General features: G+C 41.7%; 1 protein-coding gene across 1 annotated transcript in view; it reads right to left on the minus strand.

The window, feature by feature from the left end:
- Positions 1 to 19,054, minus strand: part of CDH26 (cadherin 26) — a 53,743-nt gene extending 34,689 nt beyond the window's left edge. Inside the window, exons 1-4 of the mRNA XM_011934500.1 lie at positions 18,675 to 19,054; positions 8,550 to 8,606; positions 7,217 to 7,321; positions 5,285 to 5,446 (exon numbers count right to left, since the gene is read on the minus strand). Coding sequence (XP_011789890.1) covers positions 5,285 to 5,446; positions 7,217 to 7,321; positions 8,550 to 8,606; positions 18,675 to 18,743 — 393 coding nt within the window. The 5' untranslated portion in view covers positions 18,744 to 19,054. The remainder of the gene's footprint in view (positions 1 to 5,284; positions 5,447 to 7,216; positions 7,322 to 8,549; positions 8,607 to 18,674) is intronic.
- Between the last annotated feature and the right edge of the window lie 4,013 nt (positions 19,055 to 23,067).

A 23,067-nucleotide genomic window follows, 5' to 3' on the forward strand; every position in this document is an offset into this window, starting at 1 on the left:
GGAGAGACTAAGTGACTATTTCACCTTCAGCTTGGAAGTAGAGTAGCCCAGATCCAAGTCCAGTCAGGGATCAAGACTGCACCTTCCGCCGATTCTTCCCCATTTCACTCTACAGGCTACTCAGTGCCCAGAGTCAGTGGCCCTCCCAGGGGGCCTCTCAGGGCCTTGAAAGCTTTAGGCAACACTCTCTCCATCCCCTTCCTCAGGGGCCTAAAGGTCTTTCCCTCTGTTTTGTTTCGCGTGGCTGCTTGAGCCCCCTTTCCCTGCAGACTTGCGGTCACTCCTCAGCTCCATCACCGCGGTCCCACCAGGTATCCTAGAACAGCAGCGCCCACGTCTAGTGGAGGTCAGCACTCCTCCTCCACATTAGGACTGAGGGCGCCTTCAGGGCTTCTACTACTGAGCTAGTCCGCTTCAGGGACCTCAGGGACTCTAGCACACATTTTAAAATTTTTGTGCAAATAAATTGGCTTTCTCACACACCATCTCTACATTCTCCTCCATAATTTATGACTGTGCTAGCAACTCTTTGCTCCTTAATCACCCTGACTTCTGGCTGTAAAACCGTGCCAACCATACTCCTTCCATTTAAAAAAGAACCACTTGTGTGTTTTATGTTTATTATTTTATATTTCATTTATTATCCTAAAGCTACATATGAGCCCTTTAGTTCCATAAGACACCTGAGAAACACAAGTGCTGTTTATTCTTTGGCAAGATGCTAAGAATTTCTAGGATTTCGGATTACAATGGAGAAAAGAAATGTCATGGACATTTTCTGCACTTGGAAAGTGTTTCCAGCCTTTTGTTATAGCCTCAAGATTTATACCTTTGGATAAACAAACCATAGTGCGTTAACTGGATGCATCACCATATGCCTATTTGAAATTACAGGCACAAGATCTATGGCCTTACACACAAATGAGCACATGGAAACACCTTCAGGACCAAATGCACAATACAAAATCACGCATGCATAGGTTAGACTGTGTGGTGATAAAAATTAACACATAATTATTCTGAGAAATACCCAAAGGATGGCTTTGGGGGCAGCTTTGTATTCTACAAAAATGAGCATATTTTGATGTAAATAGATAAGGTCCATACACAGAAAAAAATTAAAATTTTGCTGTTGCGGTCTCTGTCTTAAATCTTACAGTAATTCTCGACTAGTGGTACTGCTTTCTTGTAGACGCATGGAGTTAATAAAAAGTTAGCCTCTCCCCCACACTCCCTGAGCACAATTTTGCTTTTGGTTGGTTTTAGAGACCCTATCAGGATGCTCAAGAGTAAATAAAGAAGTGCCACTAGAATGTCTTTCTGCTGCTACATTAGGCTTACTTGATTTTTAATAATGTACTATCTTGATGGACTGCCAAAGCCAGTAATAATCGTTCTCTCACAGGAGCAGATGGTTAAGCCAGGATGCTCAATTTGTGCAGTGTTTAGGACATGTCCTCATTTGTAGGACATGGCTTATGCCACGCTTCCTGGTTGGTAATCCTTCTCATTGGACCATTTCATATGCTCCTAAATAGTGTGTAAGCCCCTGGCTGTTAGTTTCCTGTGGCTGTTGTAACAAAATACCACAGACTCCATGGCTTACACTAGAAACTTATTCTCTTACAGTTCTGGAGGCTAGAGCTGAAATGGAGAAGTCAGCAGGGTTGGCTCTTCTGGAAGCTCTGAGGGAGAGACTATTCCCTGCCTCTCCTGGCTTCAGGTGGTTGCTAGCAAGCCTCGATATTCCTTAGCATCACTCTAATCTCTGCCTCCACCTTCACCTGGCATTCTCCTCTGCATCTGTCTCTGTGTCAAAGATTCCCTCTTGTTCTAAAGATACTGGTCACTGGGTTATGGCCCACCCTAATCCAGTATGACCTCATTTTAACTTGATCACACCTATAAAGACCCTATATCCAAATAAGGTCACAGGCATGGGTACCATGAGTTAGGACTTGAACATCTCTTTTTGGGAGGCACAGTTCAACTCACAACACCCAGCAAGGCCAAAGCTACATTTTACTGTGCTCGCTCATTCGTTTACTCCTTCATCTAACATGATTAAGGGAGAACCTATTATGTGAGGAGCCCTGACCTTGACCCTGGGGCAATGGCAGACTTTCGCCAAAGTCAAGAATAAGGCAGAGTCTCTCGGCATTCTAATGGACCAGCATTCTAATGGAGGAGATCAACTATCAACAGACAATTAAACACGAAGTTCACATTTCAGGTGACGAGTGGTGTTGAGGAGAAAATAAAACAGGGTCATGAGATGGAGAGTGACAGGCAAGGTTGGGACATGCCTCAGAATCTCCACCTTGTATCTTTCCTTGTGGAAGTTCGTAGTTAAATGAGAGGGCCACAGATCAAATAAGTACATAAATCAATAGACACATACAGACAACTGTGGTCAATGTTTGGGGAATCAGAACATGGATTTGGCCTAGCCAGAGAGCTCCAAGCATAGGGCCCTGAAAACCTGACATAAGAGAACTCGGGGATGCCATGTGTTTCCCCCCACCCCACACGGTCACTCTTTGCTCTAAATGGTCCCTAGGATCTACCTGTGATGTGCCAAGCATTTCCAACTCAACTTCGAGTTTCAGGAAATGCTCTTAGATATTTGGCTTTAGCATTATCAGCTTTTAGACACAAAGCCCCATATTAGACATTATGAATGCCAACCCTTACTACATCATTTAAAATGTTAAAAGCATCTTTCGCAAAAATGTTCTCCCATTCTGTAGGCTGTCTGTTTACTCTGTTGATAGTTTCTTTTGCATCTGAAAAAGATCTAATATCTAGCATCTATAAGGAACTTAAACAAAATTACAAGAAAAAAAAAACCCCGTTAAAAAGTGAACAAAAGACATAAACAGACACTTTTCAAAAGAAGATATACTTGTGGCCAGTAAGCTTATGAAAAAAAGCTCAACATCACTGATTATTAGAGAAATGAAAATTAAAACCGCAATGAGATAACATCTCACACCAGTCAGAATGGCTATTATTAAAAAGTCAAAAAACAACAGATGCTGGTGAGATTGCAGACAAAAAAAAAAAAAAAACAAAAAGAGCATGTATATACTCTTGGTGGGAGTGTAAATTACTTCAACCATTGTGGAAGACAGTGTGGTGATTTCTCAAAGAGCTAAAACCAGAAATATTATTCAACCCAGCAATCCTATTACTGAGTATATACCCAAAGGAATATAAATCATTCTACCATAAAGACATATGCATGAGTATGTTCACTGCAGCAGGATTCACAGTAGCAAAGACATAAAATCAACCTAAATGCCTATCAATGGTAGAATGGATAAAGAAAATATGGTACATATATACCATAGAATACTATGCAGCCATTAAAAAGAAGGAGATTGTGTCCTTTGCAGGGACATGGATGGAGCTGGAGGCCATTATCCTTAGCAAACTAACACAGGAACAGAAAACCAATACTGCATGTTCTCACTTGTAAATAGGAGCTAAATGATGAGAACACATGGACACACAGAAGGGAACGGACACTGGAATCTCTCAGAGGGTGAAGGGTGGGAAGAGGGAGAGGATCAGGAAAACTAACTAGTGGGTACTAGGCTTAATACCTGGATGATGAAATAATCTGTACACCAAACCCTCATTATACAAGTTTACCTATATAACAAACCTGTACATGAACTTAAAATGAAAGTTAAAAATAATAACAATAATAAAAGGGAAGGAAAAAATAAAATATTAAAAGCAAACAAGCAACAACAACAAGTGAGCGCTGAATGTTTGGCTCCCTTCTTGCACAGATCATGACCATCACTATGTCCTCCCTACTCAATGTGTGGAAGCCCGAGGAACAGCAGCATGAGCATCACCTGGAGCTTGCTAGACATGCAGACTCTCAGGCTTCACCCTGACCTACTAAAACAGAATCTGCATTTCTACCAAGATCCCTAAGTGATCTGTTTGCTCATTAAAGATTGAGAAGTGCTATCTCAGTGTCTCCTTATGACTACTCTCTACTCCTTCTTTTTAACAGACACTGCGAAGTCTACACAGAAGGGAGGCATGCATTCATATGGATAAGGAAGACCTAGAGAGTCATCTTTGCATGTTCATTGGAGTTTTAGGAGAATTTCCACCTATTTAAAAATTAGAGAGTCAGAGCCTATTAGTGAGTTAAGGGTTTATCTTTTATTGTGTATATCAGTATTGAGATCACCGGAGAAAAGCTTCATATATTACTTTTCTTGAATGTTAATCAACATCTTTCCACCCTGAAAAAGTTAATGAACAAATGTACAGCCAAGCAGGCCTGAGAACCAAGCCTAGTTTCCAACAGCTCCAGTCCGCTGAAGTCAAAATAGAACACATTTTGACTACCTAAGAACTCCCTGTTATGTTAGATGGGTAACGTGATACATGGTTTAGGGCTTTTTTCTTTATGATTTCTTTTCCTAGTTTAGAACCTGAATTTCAACTTCATAGTAAACCACAGTGTTACAGTGATGAAATCGTAAAGAAAACCTGCACTCACAATAAGACATCGTCAACAGGTATGAACGGGTATGTAATTGCTCATGCACCAGTTATTGGGCCACCCACTGGGTCTGTTATGGCTTGTCTCCATATTTCAGAAGTCACTCATAAAAAAATAAATTAGGCCAGGCGCAGTGGCTCACGCCTGTAATCCCAGCACTTTGGGAGGCCAAGGCAGGGGGATCACAAGGTCAGGAGATTGAGACCATCCTGGCTAACACAGTGAAATCCCGTCTCTACTAAAAATACAAAAAATTAGTGGGCATGGTGGTGGGCGCCTGTAGTCCCAGCTACTCGGGAGGCTGAGGCAGGAGAATGGCATGAACCAAGGAGGCAGAGCTTGCAGTGAGCCAAGATCGCACCACTGCACTCCAGCCTGGGCGACAGAGCAAGACTCCGTCTCAAAAATAAATAAATAAATACATATATAAATACATAAGCCCATTTTATAAACATTCTGTGACCCTATCCCCAAGTGCTTTCAGATATCTCAATCATGCTAGAACACTGGTCATTAGAATAAAGACCTATAGCAGCTCACATCGATTGCAGAAATCATTACAAAGCCAAAGCCCACAACTCTAAAAGAAGATTACAAAAGTCTCAGGCATACTCGTAAAGCTTGTCACAAGGCATAATTTCTCAATCTCCCGGAACCTGGCACATAGTCAGCTTAAATAATGCTTACCAAATACAACAGTCTTGCAAGAGCTTTTAAATCCAAGCTTAGAATATATCAAATTTTAGATACCGTGAAAGATGGTGTCATTTCTCGATCAACAGGGTGGTGAACATATATCCTTCCGTTCTCATGATCTTCAAGAGAAAACAAACCAATCTCTGGATATTCATCCACACCAGGTCCACTGAGTAGATACATTAGCGACATGTTATCAGACATATTATTGAACAGCTAGAAGGAGGAAAAATGAAAAGGAGGATGAGAATAAGCCACTATGATAATCAAGTATCAAGGCTAAGAATCAATGGCATCTTTAAGAAATTATACCCAGCAATGGCACATCTGCCAAAGAAATAAACAGATGGGCAGAGATGCAGGAGCAATGGTGTTGAACTGTTGGCTGCAGTTTGGTCTGTAATAGTGACAATTTGGAAATAGCATAAATGTTCATCGACATGAAAAAAATAATATAGTGATACTTCCTTCACATAGCATGGGATACTCTGTAGCCCTCAAAGATGTATTTACACTGCCATAGAAAGACGGAAAGATGAGCAGGACACATCGCTAAACAAGGAAGGCAAGCAGAACAACACACCAAGTGTGATCCCATTTCTTTGATGCAGATTCACATCAGAAAATCTGTAAAGAAATATCTGGAACCACACATACCAATTTATTTAATATTGATTATCCCTTGAAGGAAAGAGAAGTAGTGATCACACAACTAACATCTAGAAAGAGTTTAGAACGAGTGGTCCTACAACATGCCTTGCTTGCCTTAACCTATTTAATCTTTAAAACATCTCTGAAATATAGGCAATATCATCGACCCCATTGTACAGACAAATTAGGAATCTCTAACTTACCCAGCAAGGACGTGGTGTGGTAGGAATATGAACCCACTCACTCTCCCTGACTCTTAGGAGTATATACTTTTAACCACTGAGACTTGAAAACTTTCTGTACTCTTTACATTTGCTTTTTAACAGTAGGCATGTACTGTTTCCTTTTTCTAAGAATCACAGAATGTCACGGAACGTCAGAGCTTAATCAGTACATAATTCAAAGGGCCATTGGTACCAGGAAGGTAGCAGAAATAAACAACATGAGCCTGGTGGAAAGATTCTACCATTCCAATACTATGTGACTTTTTCAAGGTGGTGCTTGCCCTCAGCACGAGGGAGGAAATAGGGAGCGGTGGAACCTGTGGTATACGGAGTAACTCAAGCCCCACCTAATTGTTGTCATGTGGGAATGTGGGTTCCATGTGGCGAGAACTTTCCACTTTTAAAAAGTCTCTAGAAGGGCAAAATTTTTAAGACAGTGTCCCTATTTATTTATTTATTTATTTATTTATTTATTTATTGAGACGGAGTCTCGTTCTGTCGCCCAGGCTGGAGTGTAGTGGTGCAATCTTGGCTCACTGCAAGCTCTGCCTCCCAGGTTCATGCCATTCTCCTGCCTCAGCCTCTGGAGTAGCTGGGACCACAGGCGCCCGCCACCATGCCCGGCTAATTTTTTGTATTTTTAATAGAGATGGGATTTCACCACGTTGGCCAGGATGGTCTCGATGTCCTGATCTCATGATCCGCCCTCCTCTGCCTCCCAAAGTGCTGGGATTACAGGTATGAGCCACTGCACCCAGTCGACAATCTCCCTATTTTTAAATAATATTAAAAAAAAAACAAAAAACAAAAACCTCTGCATGGGCCAAATAAAGCAGACCTGTCAGTTGGAATTAACCACTCTGTTGCTGTATAAGATTCTCATCAGACACTCACATAGAGAAGTGACTCGCTCAAAGTCACATACCCAGGTAGAGGTAGAGTGAATTCTAGAACACAGGCATTCTGAACCCCAGGCCAGTGCTCTTTATGCTCTACTTCACTCCCTGGCCTCACTAGCACAAAAACCTTTCAAGACTTAATCTTCCTGGCCAAAGGGGCATGCTGACTCAGAGGCCATGATGGGGTCATTCCTTAAGAGTAGGCACCTCACCTCACCAATCAGTTTGGGAAACGGTCCCGGGTCTTCCTCCTCCAGCTCCAAGGTGGTGATAACCCATCTTCTCTTGGATCGCCGAAGAGGCTGGTAGCTCTTTCCCTGGAAATCAGAGTGACAATGATGACAATAAGGATGGCAGTGATGTTCACAGCCAGGATTTATCACACCCTTGCTTCATGTAAAGGCCCTGTGCTGACACTTGGCCTGCATTCTCTCATCCCCACAACAGCCACCTAAGCTTGGAAAATCCAAGTGCCTGTCTTCTTAAGAAGCTTAAGAGTCATCTTAAGCTGGTACCAATGGCCCTTTGAATTATGTACTGATTAAGCTCTGGTATAGCTGTGACACTCTGTGATTCTTAGAAAAAGGAAGCAGTACACGCCTACTGTTAAAAACAAACATAAAGAGTGCAAGAAGCTTTAAGAGCCAAGCTTCTTAAGAAGCTGTAGAGTCATCTCTAACCACGGGGCAGGCGCCACCCAATGATTTGACATGGTTCTTGAGATAATTTTAGGAGCTATCCAGACACAGCATTAAAGATGACTGTCAGCTATGTGCCAATGGCTGTCCTATAGTAGACATACAAGCAGTTGTTGAGAAAGTTTTCCCACTTCCATTTATCTCTCAATCTTCCTGAAATTATTGATGATTAGGTGCTGATAGACCTTTAATGCCTTTCTGTCTACGAATATCCCTTTTAACAGATGTGCAGACATGTACACAAACAGAAAGAGAGTGACTTAGACTCAGATCTTGGGCTCAGATATTTGTCAGGTAAGGGAATACACGAAATTAAAGCATTGTTTTGTTTGCATTATATATTTTCACCGTTGCCATCTATTATAAGTGAAGCTGGTTTCTAGCCACATTAATTTTATCAACAAAAATGCAAGCTCTTTTTTAAAAAAATTGCTTAATGATAAAGTGAATTGACCAAGAGAACAATACCAAGTAAATAATCACAACGTGGCACGAGGATATGGCAAAACCTCACAGTGGTAGATGCATGACTGGTGCAATGGAAAATAGTAAGTTCAGTATATTCTAATTCCATAAAGAAGAAAGTGATGTGGACAAACCTCCAAGCTTGTGGTGTACAGTTGAATTTTGATGTTTGCAGGCTGCTCATATTCTAATTAGACATAAAAGCATCATCTGCAACTTTCTGGCAGTCCCTCAGGATTCTAAAAGGCCACACGTGGTTACTATTTTATTTTCTGCAAACCAAACATTGGTAGGCACTAAAGACCTCCAAACTGCAATTCTGTTTCTAAGTCAGGTGTAGAGACTGATTTTATCTATTAAGAAACTGATTTCCAAACCTCACCTTTGTTTGCTTAGTAAGATCATCTGTTTCCTGCTGGACACTGTCAACAATACTGACCTCAAAAATAAAAATAATGTTAATCAGTAGAGAATATACTTATCAGAATCACATGGAAACTGCCTGGAGTTGCACAAATCTAGAATTAGAAATGACAGAAAAAGAACTTCTGTATTTAGTTTTGATAAATAGAATTTCTTACCTCTGCATCTTAATTCATGATTACCACTTCTCTAACTATAGGAGAAATAATGAAAAGAATTCTGATTTATTATTACCAATGGTGGGGAGACATTTAAAATCATAAAATACTACTGTTAATTAACAAAGCAGGCAGCAGAACTTGTTTATTCAGGATGAGCACAAAAGTATTTATATGTACACATGTAAAATAACACCAAATATTAATTGGTGATGAGCTTTAAGTGGGTTTTGCTTTTCTTTTTTTTGCCCTTTTCTAGGCATTATTTACAATAATTAATAATATAATAGACATGGCACTTTATGTTTACATAATGACTTAGAGTGATAATACTTATTTATAATTTATATCTCAACAATCCTTTCCCTTCCTCCAAAAAATACATGTGCAAGACTGTTGAAATAGAAAGAGATAAGTTGGCCAGGCATGGTGGCTCACATTTGTAATCCCAGCATTTTGGGAGGCCAAGGCAGGTGGATCACCTGAGGTCAGGAGTTCGAGACCAACCTGACCAATATGATGAAACCCTGTCTCTACTAAAAATACAAAAATTAGCCAGCCATGGTGGCATGCGCCTGTAATCCCAAGTACTCGGGAGGCTGAGACAGGAGAATCGCCTGAACCTGGGAGGCGGAGGTTGCAGTGAGATGTGATCACACCACTGCACTCCAGCCTGGGCAACAGAGCGAGACTTCATCTGAAAAGAGAGGGAGGAGGAAGGGAGGAAGGAAGGAAGGAAGGGAGGGAGGGAGGGAGGGAGGGAGGAAGGAAAGAAGGAAGGAAGGAAGGAAGGAAGGAAGGAAGGAAGGAAGGAAGGAAGGAAGGAAGGAAGGAAGGGAAAGGCCCTGCAATGTATGGTTAGAACCAGCAGCAAACAAAAGTGTGAGAGTAGGGAGGGAGAGAGACAGTGTGCAAGCAGGATGACTAGAATAAAGTGAATGGGGCAAAAAGTATAAAGAACTGGTGAATTTTCACACAGGGTATTTTGGAATTCTTTGTATTTTCCTTAAATCTTACAAGTTTTATACCAAAACAAAAAGTTATCACAAAAGACAATTTCATGAACTAAGATTGGGTATTCAATTTAGCACTAAGATTCTTGCCAATTATAATAAAAAGGGAAAGTCTGTCTTTAAAAAAATGAAACTTTTTAATAAAACCTCTTCTTGTTATACAGTCTGGCTATTTAAAAGAAAATTTGATAGCAAAATGCTTTAAGCATACAGAAAGAAATAGAGAATGGCATAATGACGCCCATCACCTAGTTCTATTAAACCTTAATACTTTTACCCTATTTGCTTCGAAGTGTTGAGATGTAAACTGTTACAGATAAAATGGAAACTTCCTGTGTACCCCTCCCTCATCTCACTTTTTCCTCAGAAGTAACTCTCATCCTAAATTATATTTAGCATTTCAATGCATGTTTTTAAACCTTCACTATAGGTATCTGTGTGCATAGATATAGCTATATATTCATAACAGTGTGTAATTTTTATGGTTTTGGATTGGACTTTTAAATAATGGTTCACAGTAAGCATCATCCCATAACTTATTTTGTTTTTTTACTTATCATTGATTTTTCATTTTGGGGGAGGATATGTGTGTTAACACCTACAGTTCTAGTTCATTCATTTTCATTGCTGTAGAGCATTTCACCATATGAATAGGCAATAATCTATTTATCTATTCTCCTAGTGATGGTCATTTAGGTTGGTTCCAGTTCATTATCAAAAATGCTATGGTAATAAACATGCATGTATATGTGAAAAGTTTCTCTGTAGCAGCAATTTTCAAAGTATGGTTTCCACAGCCCTGTAAGAGAGTCCACAAGGTCAAACGCTTTCCTAAGAACACTAAGGCATTGTTTGCCTATTTCGCTGACTGACATTTGCACTGATGGTGCAAAACAATAACATTGGTGGGTAAAATTGCTGATGCCTCAACACAAATGAAGGCAGCGGTACCAAACTCCCAGTAATTTACTCAATTACTATAATTGCTTGAGAACTGATGAAGCAGTAAAAACAATATTAATTGTTCTAGGCCGGGTGCGGTGGCTCATGCCTGTAATCCCAGCACCTTGGGAGGCCGAGCGGGCGGATCATGGGATCAGGAGATCAAGACCATCCTGGCTAACACGGTGAAACCCCATCTCTACTAAAAAATGCAAAAAATTAGCCCGGCATGGTGGCAGGTGCCTGTAGACCCAGCTACTCGGGAGGCTGAGGCAGGAGAATGGCCTGAATCCAGTAGGCAGAGTTTTCAGTGAGCCCAGATCGTGCCACTGCACTCCAGCCTGGGTGACAGAGCGAGACTCCATCTCAAAGAAAATAATAAATAAATAAATAAATTGTTTTAAATTGCAACACTTGAGTGCACATCTTTTAAATACTCTTTGTGAGTGGATGGGAAGTATGTCCAAGGCACTGCTGCTGCACATCAAAGCAGAAGGTTTATCTCAAAGAAAAGTACTTGTGTGATTGCTTGAGTTTCCAGCTGAACAGGCCACTTTTTTTTTTTTTTTAATGGAACACCATTTTACTTGAAAGAACAACTGATGATTCACGCCAGGGAATTTGATACATGGTTCCTTGATGATGAGCAAAGTGAGGCTTTCACTTCAAGAAAATCAATCAACGCACAGTATCTGCTCCCACTGACAAAAGAATTTTAGAAAACTTGTGTCTGCCAATATGAGCATGAAAGCTTCCTAATAATTAAAGATTTTTATTATAACAGCAATTTTTTTAAATTTTATAGGCTGAAATATGTCCACATAGGAAATATCTGCATAACTCAATAGCCAATGGCTTCCTAATGATCAACACATCATGTTCTAAAATCACACACAGGTAAAAGTGTCATTCAGAGCGCAAGAGAGACCAGTGGATTTTAATGGAACAGAGTAGGGAAAATTCATTGATATGGTTTCAGATTCTACACAGTAAATAACTGTTAAGACATTACAGTGTATTGAGTTTTGGTGTAATATCAAAGAAAAATATCCACAATTATCTGTTTCAGGTTATTAAAATATTCCTCCCTTTCCAAATATCTGCATGAGGCCAGAATTTCTTCACATACTCCAACCAAACAAATTCACAAAAGACTGAATACAGAAGCAGAGAGGAGACTCCTGCTGTCTTCTTTAAAGCTGGACATTCAAAATATTTGCAAAAATATATAGATAGTGCCACTTTTTCCACTAAATGGAATTTATGGGAAAATATGGATATTTTCCAAAATATGTGCTATTTTTGTTACCATAGAATGGGTTTATTATGGTTATGTCCAATGAATTGAGAAATATGTTTAAAATTTCCCTGTTTTAATATCTACCATGGTATCAGGAAATATAACCCACATAAGCTAAATCTCTAGGACTGATACCTAAATCACCAGGGACAGAGCCCCCACCCTGGTTGCCTTGTCCACGTCAGAATCTATCCTTATTTATCCTTATTCACATTACAATACAAGAGGCCACGGTGGGTGGTGGGCGGGTGATGTTATTGGGCTGTATTGTTAGCATCAGGGCTAGTGCTAATATTTGTTTCCTGGCCAGGTTATACTTCTATGTCTTTACCTGAAGGAAAAGAATGTTTAAACTCTTTGAGTTCTGAAATCTCAAACTGATATTTTTAGACAATGATTGCTTCTTGATTAATGTCAGTAGTTTTAAATTAAGGGCCTACCCAGGTGTATAATTTTTAAATGGAGAAAATTGTAGCTCTTGTGAAAGATAAAGAAATTAATTCTGTTTCTGAAACAGGTGTATTTCCAGGTGGCCAAGGTTATTAACAAGGAACATATTGAGGTTTCTTGTTCCCTCTGGGCCTCAGTTTCCCCTTCTGAAAATCGAGGGTATGAGACAAGGTGTCTTTAAGGGCTCTTTCAATACTAAAGTTCTGTAAATTCATTTTATTATGATAACACATAAACGGCACAGTTGACAGTCATGTAAGAGCTGGCTGAAGTGTTCAAAAAGAGGTTTGAAATGGTGGATGCTTATACTTTGCCAGAGATGCCTTAAATTTCACATCGTTGTGTGTGTTTCATTTCTCCTCTCTTTATGCAAGCCTTAGAAATTAACTTGAGATCTCTCATCTGGGTGATGCAGGAAGATGGAAATTGTTATATTTTCTGTAATGATTTTGTAAGTGCTCTTATTATATTTCTCATCCGTGCCAATTTTAGGCAGTCTGTCCAAAGAGAAAATCTTTCAGAAGATTTGCATAATGCTTGCTAGAATGCGGTGCGGTGGGCCTGGGGTGGGGTGGGGTGGTGCTTTCTAGATGCTTGTTCCCTCAGCTACCATGTCCACCAAACCACTTTATCAGAGGGGGCCAGGCAGACATATGATTGCATGGTCCACCCTGCACGTGATTTGACAGATGGCTCTGGACCTGGGGCATGTAACCAACAGCATTCAGGCTGGCCTGGCTGAGCAGCCATGGCATCTTTTGGGAGAAAATTCTCTGAATGAATGAAGATGTAATCTGTAACTATACAGGATACTAAAGAGCTAAGAGGTCTAGGTAGAAATCATTCTTTCCCAAAATCCTTGGAAATATTTCATTTTTAAATGCAAGCTTTTATTTAAGCAGAATTCGGGTCCTAAAAATCAGCAGAATTTGGATCCAGGACTCTGTTCTGCAGGTTTATGTCTTTGTCCCAGATTCAGTGACAAGTAATGAGAAGCCATAGGAAAGGGGTCTTTCTTCCCTCTTTGGTCATTTCCAGTCCTGACAGCCGATGAGTCCTCAGCTTGGGGCTGGGGCAGGCTTGAAAGACCAGAGAGGAGAGAGGTTTTAAAAGAATGAAATTGGACAGTTAGGAAAGTCTCTTTTTTTGTTTGTTTGCTTTTGGACAATGAGGAAAGTCTCTTAAGCTTTCATTCAGGGAGAATTTGGATCCTAGAAATCACAGAATTTCCTATGAGAGATTCCTCTAGAGATTCTTTTAATCCATACCCAATATCTCTATTCTGGGCTCTACAGCACAGCAGTCCTGGGAAAATCTCTGTGAATATGAGAATGCCCCTGCTGTACTGGCCAGTGTGGTAGACCCTAGCCACATGTGGCTAATTGGGTCCCTAAAATGTGGCTAGTGCTAGTGTAGAACTGAATTTTAAATTTTGCTTAATTTTAATTAACTTAAATTACCATATGTGACTAGAGGCCAATGCAGATGGTATAAAGTATTGGTTAAGCATGTGGATTTGTAAGTTTAGAAGACCTGAGTTTAAATCCTGTTCTATGGGCAACATGGCAAAACCCTGTCTCTACAAAATATATAAAAATTAGCCAGGCATGGTGGCCTGTGATGTAGTTCCAGCTACTCGGGAGGCTGAGGTGGAAAGATCGCATGAGTCCAGGAGGTGGCAGTTGCAGTGAGTGGAGATTATGCCACTGCACTCCAGCCTGGGCGGCAGAGTGAGACCCTCCCCAAAAAAAAAAAAAAAATCCTATCTACCCCTCACCAGCTATGTGGTGTTGGGCAGGTAATTTATCCTCTGGAGTCTGTATTTCCTCATCTGTGCACACACATGCACACCCCCCACACACGAAAATGTGTAAGTGAATGTATGTATTTGATCCTCACAACAGCCCAATCATGAAGGTACTATTATTATTCCTTTTAACATACAACACTCACACGCAAAGTGCTCAGGATGACAAGGGCTACGTAAGTATCTCCTCTTTTTCCTATTCAAGTCTCTAGGCAACATTTCCACTGGCATCTCCCACAAGCAACTCAAATCCTACATGTCCCAGACTGATAGCATACTTGTATTCTCACAAACCTGCCCATCTTGGGGGGCTCTCCAACCACAAAAGACACCTACCTACTCATTCCAAAGGTCATCCTTGATGCCTCTGCTTCTTTCATCCCCACCTCCAAGTTCTGTCAAATTCATTTCCTAAGGCCAGCTCTTCTCTTGTCTCCACCCCAAACAGCTCAAGTTTCCACCACCTTGAGAACCCACATGATTGGTCTCTCGCGTTCATTCCATCCTTCTGTGGTGGGTTGAATTGTGTCCCTACAAGCATATATTGAAGACCTAATCCCCAGTACCTGTGAACGGGACCTTATTTGGAAACAGGCTATTTGCAGATGTAATTCTTGACTGAATTACAGTTAAGATGAAGTCACACTGGGTTAGAGTGGGCCCTAATCTAGTGAGCAGGGTCTTGATAGGAAAACACAGACACAAAAAGAGGATGCCATGTCATGACAGGGGTAGAGACTGGAGTGAAGTAGCTGCAAGCCAAGAAATAGCTGGGATTGCCAGGAACCCACCAGAAGCTGGGGAGAGGCCAGGGAGTGTCCTCCTGGTTTCAGACAGAGTTTGGCCCTGCTGACACCTTGATTTCAGACTTCTGGCCTCTAGAACGGCAAAAGAGTACATTTATCCTATTTTAAGCCAATGTACCAGTTTGTGGTTCATTGTTTCAGCAGTCTGAGGACACTAATATTATGTTCCTAACACATTCTCTGCACAGAGGCTTGAGTGCTCTTTAAAAGCACAGATCTCACACCCCTTTCCCCCCAGGGTTTTTACTTCTCTTAGGACAGAATCCAACCTGCTCTGTCCCCTGCTGACCCTCTCAGCTTCACCTCTGACCACACTATCCTCACCTTCTGCAACCCCTCACTCTGTTGGACTTAAAAGAAGGGCAGAAAGAATAATTCAGTAAAAGCATAAATGCTAATGATTTATTAAAATGTAACTCAATTCAGAATTTCCCAGATTGGTAACAACGCCACCACCACCACCAACAAAAAATCGTAAGTGGCTTTTCTCATTGTACAGTTTCATTCTCTTAAAACTTCCCTCCTCTCTGGTCTTTGAAGCCTGCCACAGCCCAAAGGTGAGGACATATGAGCTCTCAGGCCTGAAAATGACGAAAGGGGAATACACTCCTCTTCCTTGGCTTGCTATTACTTGTCACTGAACCCAGAACAAAGACATAAGCCAGCAGAACAGAATCCTGACTTGGTGATTTGGCTTCATGTCTAAATGACAGAGAAAGGGTGTGGGGATTTCAGAGGAAAACTACCGCGGACACAATAGCGCTCCAGCAGGAATGGTATCAGGTTGTAAATATGGAGAGCTGAACAGGGGGAAGTAGGTGTCTCTTACAGATGTCACAGATGGCAATAAGCCAATTCGGGGGGCGGGGATGTAAAGGAATGGAATGGAATGTTACTTATAGCCAATTTGACAGTTATTGAGCACCTGCCAGGTGTAAAGCTCTTTGTGAGTTAAAGGTCCAGCATTTGGATTGCTAAAAACTTCTTATATCTATTGAATCATGTTTTCTTCATCTGCCTTGATTCCCGGGAATCCACATAAAGCTGCTGTCATCAGTAACTGAAGTACAATCCACAGTCCCATCCCCACTGCCCACCCCACCCGACACACCCTCAGAAGTCAATTCATTTGCTTTGGCACTGCACTCATATGCCAGAGGGAAGAGAATTCAGGTCTGTTTCCTGATCAGACTCATTGTGGGTAGGAGCAGGAGCAAGGGAAAGATGGGGACAGGATTTGATTTGGACTATTTTCAAATCCATGCAAACATGGGCTATTAAAAAGGACTTCTACAAAGTATTGGAGATCAAATTAATGTGCTGTCTAAGGAAACTCTTAGCTCTTGATATGGCAAAATGTGACCAAGAAAATTCTCCAAACCTCAAGCAACTGGTACCAAACAAGTTATCCACTTTCAGACAGGGTTTCCCCCCTATTTTGTTTATTGGTGTATTCCCAGTGCCTGGCCCAAAGCAGGTATCCAGTAAATAGTTTTAGCATGAGCTCTGAGTGAATATAGCCAACCATTTTCACTGTGATGAGAAAAACAGAAAGACACAGACATAAGAGCACATTGACTGGGCCCTTACTGAACTGTGAACCTAATAGTGGAGAGAGATTCTCTAAGAGAAGTTGACGTTTATTTGGGAAAGGACATTGCCATGGGAATATGTGTGCCATGGTAAACGACGTGCAGAGTCAGGGAGGTAAAGAAAGATAAAGGTTTTCAAAGGAAAAAATAAGAAGGATTATATCATTGTTTTGAAATAATTGTCATTGGCTACAAAGATCAATAGCAAGGGTGACACCGGTCTGAGTTTGCACAAAAAGTTGCTGGGAAGATTTCTTCGAAAAAGTGTTTTTTGTGTAAGGTTTTAATGGCCTTTGTGCAAAGTTGTTATTTTTGCAGTTTTTGTGATAGTTTTAGTTATCAAGCCCACAAATGTGAGCACGCCCTTTGCATAACCTTCTTTGTGTCTATATATCAGGCTTTGTGCCTGTGTGTGTGTGTGTGTGTTTTAATATAAGGAACTCCATTTTAATTCTGACAACTTTCGCAGTACCAAGGGCTTTTACGCATTTCCTCATTCACTGTCACAACCACTGGCTCAGATAAATTCAATTATTAGCTCTATTTTCAGGTGAAGAGAAATAGACTTAACAAGGTTATGTTAAAAATCCTGACACCCAGCGCACTCCCAGATCAGCTCAACCTGAACCTTCGGGGGCAAAACCCAGGCACTGAGATCCCTTGAAGCTCCATAGGTGAGTTCAACTTGATCCAAGGTAAGGACCAAAGTTAAGCTGGCCTAGGTCCCCAGCTGGCTGGGAAGGAGCCTAGGTCAGGACGCCAAGCAGCCCAGTCCAGAGCTCACAGTTACCAACCACTGTGCTGCTTCCCGCCCTCAGCTGATATTCAAAGGAAGAAATGATTCCCTCTCCCTACCTGCAGAAAACCAACGAAGCAGATCATAACCAGCAAGCACATGTCCACTCTAAGCACAAACAGAACAAGCCCATAGGTTTCGAATCCTGACTCCAGTAGTTTATATTCCCATTTAAACAGTGGCAACTGGGGGCAGTGGATTTAGCCCTTCCATCCCCGTGGGTTTGCTCAAATTGCCTTGGATCCAGACAATGGAGATTTCCTCAATCTTATGTGAAGTGTGAACAGAAGTATCATTATAAAAATTGGCAGGGCACAGTGTCTCACTCCTGTCCTCCTAGCACTTGGGGAGGCTGAGGTGGGCAGATCACCTGAGGTCAGGAGTTTAAGACCAGCCTGGTCAACATGGTGAAAACCTGTCTCTAATAAAAATACAAAAACTAGCTGGGCGTGGTGGCATGCGCCTGTAGTCCCAGCTACTCGGGAGGTTGAGCCAGGAGGATTGCTTGAACCTGGTAGGAGGAGGTTGCAGTGCACTGAGATGTCACTATGCACTGTAGCCTAGATGACAAGACTCTGTCTCAAAAAAAAAAAAAATTGTGTGTTGAGTGGGTGAGGTGGCTCATGCCTATAACTCCAGCACTTTGGAAGGCCAAAGCGAATAAATCATTTGAGCTTAGGAGTTCGAGACCAGCCTAGGCAACATGGTGAAAATCCATCTCTATAAAAAATACAGAAATTAGCCAGGCATGGTGGTGAGTGACTGTAGTCCCAGCTACTTGTGAGGCTGAGGTGGAACGACCACCTGAGCCTGGGAGGTTAAGGCTGCAGTGAGCCTTGATCATGCCACCGCACTCCAGCCTGGATGATGAAGCCAGACCCTGTGTCAACAAAAGGAGAAAGAAACAAAGAACGAACTCGTATGTGTTGATGTAAATAATCTCACTAAAAATAGTGTGAGCTATATAAATTAGTTTTAAACAAGTCCCTTCTCCTGCTCCCACTGTTGCCCCAAACAGCCTAGGACCCTTAACATCCCTTTATATAAATCCAGAGCCCCTGCTACCTAAGCCATTCTCAAGACAGCCAGCCCTGGGTCCCAGCAGGTCACACTCAGTCCTCCTCACCTCCCTTAGCCTAGAAGGGGCAGGACCAGCTTGCACTTTGCTTTCAGTTCCCTGCACCTGAGCACTAGGCTCCAGGCTCAGCTCACCAGCTCACCTGCAGCAGCCACAGCAGCAGCGCTAGAAGCAGCAGCAGCGAGGGGTGCCTCCCGGATCTCATGGCCATGTGGGAATACCCAAGACAGACCCAGAACGTGCAGCTGCTAACCAGTCCTCCAAGCTGGGGATCCCGCCGGAGCCACACACCTCCTTCTCAGTCAGCAGCTTCTTCTCCAGTGGTTTCCAGGTCACTTTGGCCCAGACACTTTCATCCCAACTTGCTCCTCCCTTCTCAGTTTTTCTTGCATTTATCAGAGTGGGGAGGGTGGACTTGTAAGCTTGAATATCCGTTTGCCACAAGTAGAGTTCCTAGGAAGGGTGGGGTAGGAACTGAAGCCACCATGGTCCTGCACGTACACAAAAGACTGGCTGGGGTCTGACCTCAGGAACAACAGCTCAGCCAGGGGAAGTGAAACCAGCACCTATTGGAAGGTAGAATTATTTATTTCTTTGTTTCCTTGTTTGTTCTAGGCCTTCCAAATAGAAGGCCCAATCATCTCTTTCTATAGGAGGTTATGTTAGTGACTCTTTTCTATAACCCCCATCCTCTTGAAACAAACAAACAAACAAAAAAAACTAGAAAATGACTGCAAGAATGATAACTTTATTAAGGGGAAGGGATGGGGAAGAATGAAGGAAAAGAAAAAAACAACTTTTACTTTCCAAAGCACTAAAAATCGTTATTCCAACAATATCCCAGGGCTCTGGGGTTTGCAAATTATTTCTACTAAAACCTCTTTTAAGCTTAGATTAATCTGCCTTTTTGAGTTTGGAATTAAAGTGGGAGGGAGGAGGGATGGGAAAGAGCCTCCCTGTGGACAGGGATCTCTGTGGCAACCTGGGAGTCTTTGCATTAGAATTCTGAAAAAGACAATTTGAGATTCTATTATACCAATACTTAAGGTTGCAATAAGCAAGTTTTAAAACACAATCTGTGATACATTAACCCTAATTACCTTAACATGACCTTTTTATCACATTACCTTGTTTAAAGTAGTAAACAGATAAAATAAAAGGTAAACTTTCTTTGCTTATTCTAGATACTGGCTTAGGCAAGGATTTCATGACTAAGAACCAAAAAACAGATGCAATAAAAACAAAGATAAATAGCTGGGACCTAATTAAACTAAAGAGCTTTTGCACTGCAAAAGGAATAGTCAGCAGAGTAAACAGACAACCCACAGAGCAGGAGGAAATCTTCACAAGGCAGGGTGCGGTGGCTCACGCCTGTAATCCCAGCACTTTGGGAGGCCGAGGCAGACGGATCACAAGGTTAGGAGATTGAGACCATCCTGGCTAACAAGGTGAAACCCTGTCTCTACTAAAAATACAAAAAAATTAGCCAGGCGTGGTAGCAGGTGCCTGTAGTCCCAGCTACTCAGGAGGCTGAGGCAGGAGAATGGTGTGAACCCGGGAGGCAGAGGTTGCAGTGAGCCGAGATCGCGCCACTGCACTCCAGTCTGGGCGACGGAGCGAGACTCTGTCTCAAAAAAAAAAAAAAAGAGAAAATCTTCACAATCTATACATCTGATAAAGGATGAATATCCAGAATCTACAATGAACTCAAATAAATCAGTAAGAAAAAAAAATCCCATCAAAAAGTGGGCTAAAGACATGCATAGACAATTCTCAAAAGAAGATACACAAATGGCCAAGAAACCTGAAAAAATGCTCACCATCACTAATGATCGGCGAAATGCAAATCAAAACCACAACGCGATACCACCGTACTCCTGCAAGAATGACCAAAATTTAAAAAACAGCAGTTGTTGGTGTGGATGTGACAATCAGGGAACACTTCTACACTGCTGATGGGAATGTAAATTAGTACAGCTGCTATAGAAAACAGTGTGGAGATTCCTTAAAGAACTAAAAGTAGATCTACCATTTGATCCAGAAATCCCACTACTGGGTATCTTGCCAGAGGAAAAGAAGTCATTATTCAAAAAAGATACTTGCACACACATGTTTATAGCAGCAAAATTCACAATTGCAAAATTGTGGAACCAACCCAAATGCCCATCAGTCAACTAGTGGATAAAGAAAATGTGTATATACATATATATATATATGATGGAATACTACTCAGCCATAAAAAGGAATGAATTAACAGCATTTGCAGTGACCTGGATGAGATTGGAGACTATTATTCTAAATGAAGTAACTCAGGAATGGAAAACCAAACATCATATATTCTCACTGATTTGTGGGAGCTAAGCTATGAGGACACAAAGGCATAAGAATAATACATGGACTTCGGGGACTTGGGGGGAGTAATGGGAGGAGGATGAGCGATAAAAGACAACAAATATGGTGCAGTGTATACTGCTTGGGTGACGGATGCACCAAAATCTCACAAATCACCACTAAAGAACTTACTCATGTAACCAAATGCCACCTGTACCCCAATAACTTACGGAAAACTAAAATTAAAAAATAAATAAAAAATAAAAAATACATCAAAAATAAAATATAAAATAAAAATCTCCCAATTAAAAAAAACTTTGTTTGCCTAACTGAACATTCATATCTCTGATATGCTGCTGAATATTTTAATTTGAATAGCTTATTTTCATTGAAATTAATAGCTTGTTATTGAAAAGAGTAATAAATACAACTTTAAAGTCTATAGATATTCCCTGTACATAAAGAGAAACTGAATACCTTGTGCCTGTTTTCAAAGTGGATATTTCTATAATGATAGCTTATTTTTAAAAAACTGATTAAGTCAGAATCACTAATTTAGAATATATAAGTCAGGTTAGCTAAACCATGTTAAATATTTGGGGAAAAACCACGCCAGTTGAGCACCCCCTGCTGCTAGAATACCTCTGGGGACTGAAACATTCTTGCTAGAAAGGCGTTAGCCTCACAAAGGTCTAGTCTGGGAGGAGCTGGGGGACAACAGTGAAGGATTCCACTTTCACGTTCATTTTAACTTTAAAAATAACTGGTATTTTAAAATTAGCCAGGCATGGTGGCAGGCACCTGTAATCCCAGCTACTCAGGAGTCTGAGGCAGGGGAATTCCTTGAACCTGGGAGGTGGAAGTTGCAGTGAGCCAAGATCACATCACTGTACTCCAGCCTAGGCAACAAGAGTGAAACGCCATCTCAAAAAAAAACAAAAAAACAAAAACAAAAAAAAAACACCATAGCAATTGGTATTTTAATATATTAGAAACAACCAAGTTTTCAATATTCTCAAGCATTTAAAATAACTGGGCAGAATGCCAGAATGCCAGTTCCCCACACGGCAACCCTTCTTGGGTAGGTCATGGGGCCTGGAACTCAGCTGGTGATTCTGGGCATCACCTGCCACACGTCTTGGGTGAGCCTGAGCTAGAAGATGTCCCCGTTCCCTTTCTATTCTGAGCATGTGATCATAGTGACAATAGTCTAGCGCTCCTTTCTGTGTACTTGGAAGTACCGTAATATTTTATAGCCACATGGTGGCAGCTCCCAGCTCCCTGTAAGCAGACAAGTGAAGAAGTGAGATTGCTCATGAGATAAAAGTTACTTGATGATTGCAAGGGAGGTGTGAGCTACAATTACCTACCCAGGGTCAACCTTCTTATCTTTTCGAGGGATGCCTCCAGCCACCTCCAGTTCTCACTGTTCTTTTTTAAATAATGATGATTGCATCATGAGGACATCTCCACCCGGCTTGGATTTCTACGTGGACAGTGGTCTGGCTGGCCAGGCGTTATGCCCAGCTGAAAGGAAGGGAACTGAGGTGGACAAGTGGGACTGACGGAAGATAGCAAATGCACGTGACTCTGCCTATGTTTGGCATTTTCCATATGGATCAAGTAAACACCAGAGAAGTAAAGCGCTGGGCTTGAGCCTTCTTTCCTGGCTGGGGAGGCGAGAAGGCTGGCATTCGATGCCACCTCCGCAGAGGTGAGCCAGCCGCAGCGAAAGGCTGCGAGAGTGGCCTGTTACAGAGAACAGGCCTTAGGCTCTCCCTTTAGTCTGTCTTTCTGTCACCAACGCTGGGGGAGGCAGAGCCTGGAAGAGGGAGGGAGCAGAGGTGTCCCGATGGCAAAGCACCGCCATGCCCTAGGATCTCAGTGCTGGGCTGGAAGGTTAGGAGGGCTGCACAAGCCTCCCCTGCCAACACACCCACCCGGGAGCCCAGCCCAGGGCGATCGGAAGAGATTAGATTTCCATCAAGGCTGACATTGAAGTTTTAAGCTGGACTGGTTTTACTGACTGATGTGACTGGGTAATGATGAACTCCAGTTGTAACTGAGGGATTGAAATGGTTTGGGTGAAGGCTCAGATTAAGGAAGAATAAAATGGCTCATGCTTATATGTCCCCTGAGTCAAGACCTTTCTATGTTCACTAACACAAAAATCATTTTCCAGCCAAATACTTCTGAATTCAAGG

This window comes from Colobus angolensis, unplaced genomic scaffold (genome assembly GCF_000951035.1).
Source record: "Colobus angolensis palliatus isolate OR3802 unplaced genomic scaffold, Cang.pa_1.0 Scaffold136, whole genome shotgun sequence".
NCBI lineage: Eukaryota > Metazoa > Chordata > Mammalia > Primates > Cercopithecidae > Colobus > Colobus angolensis.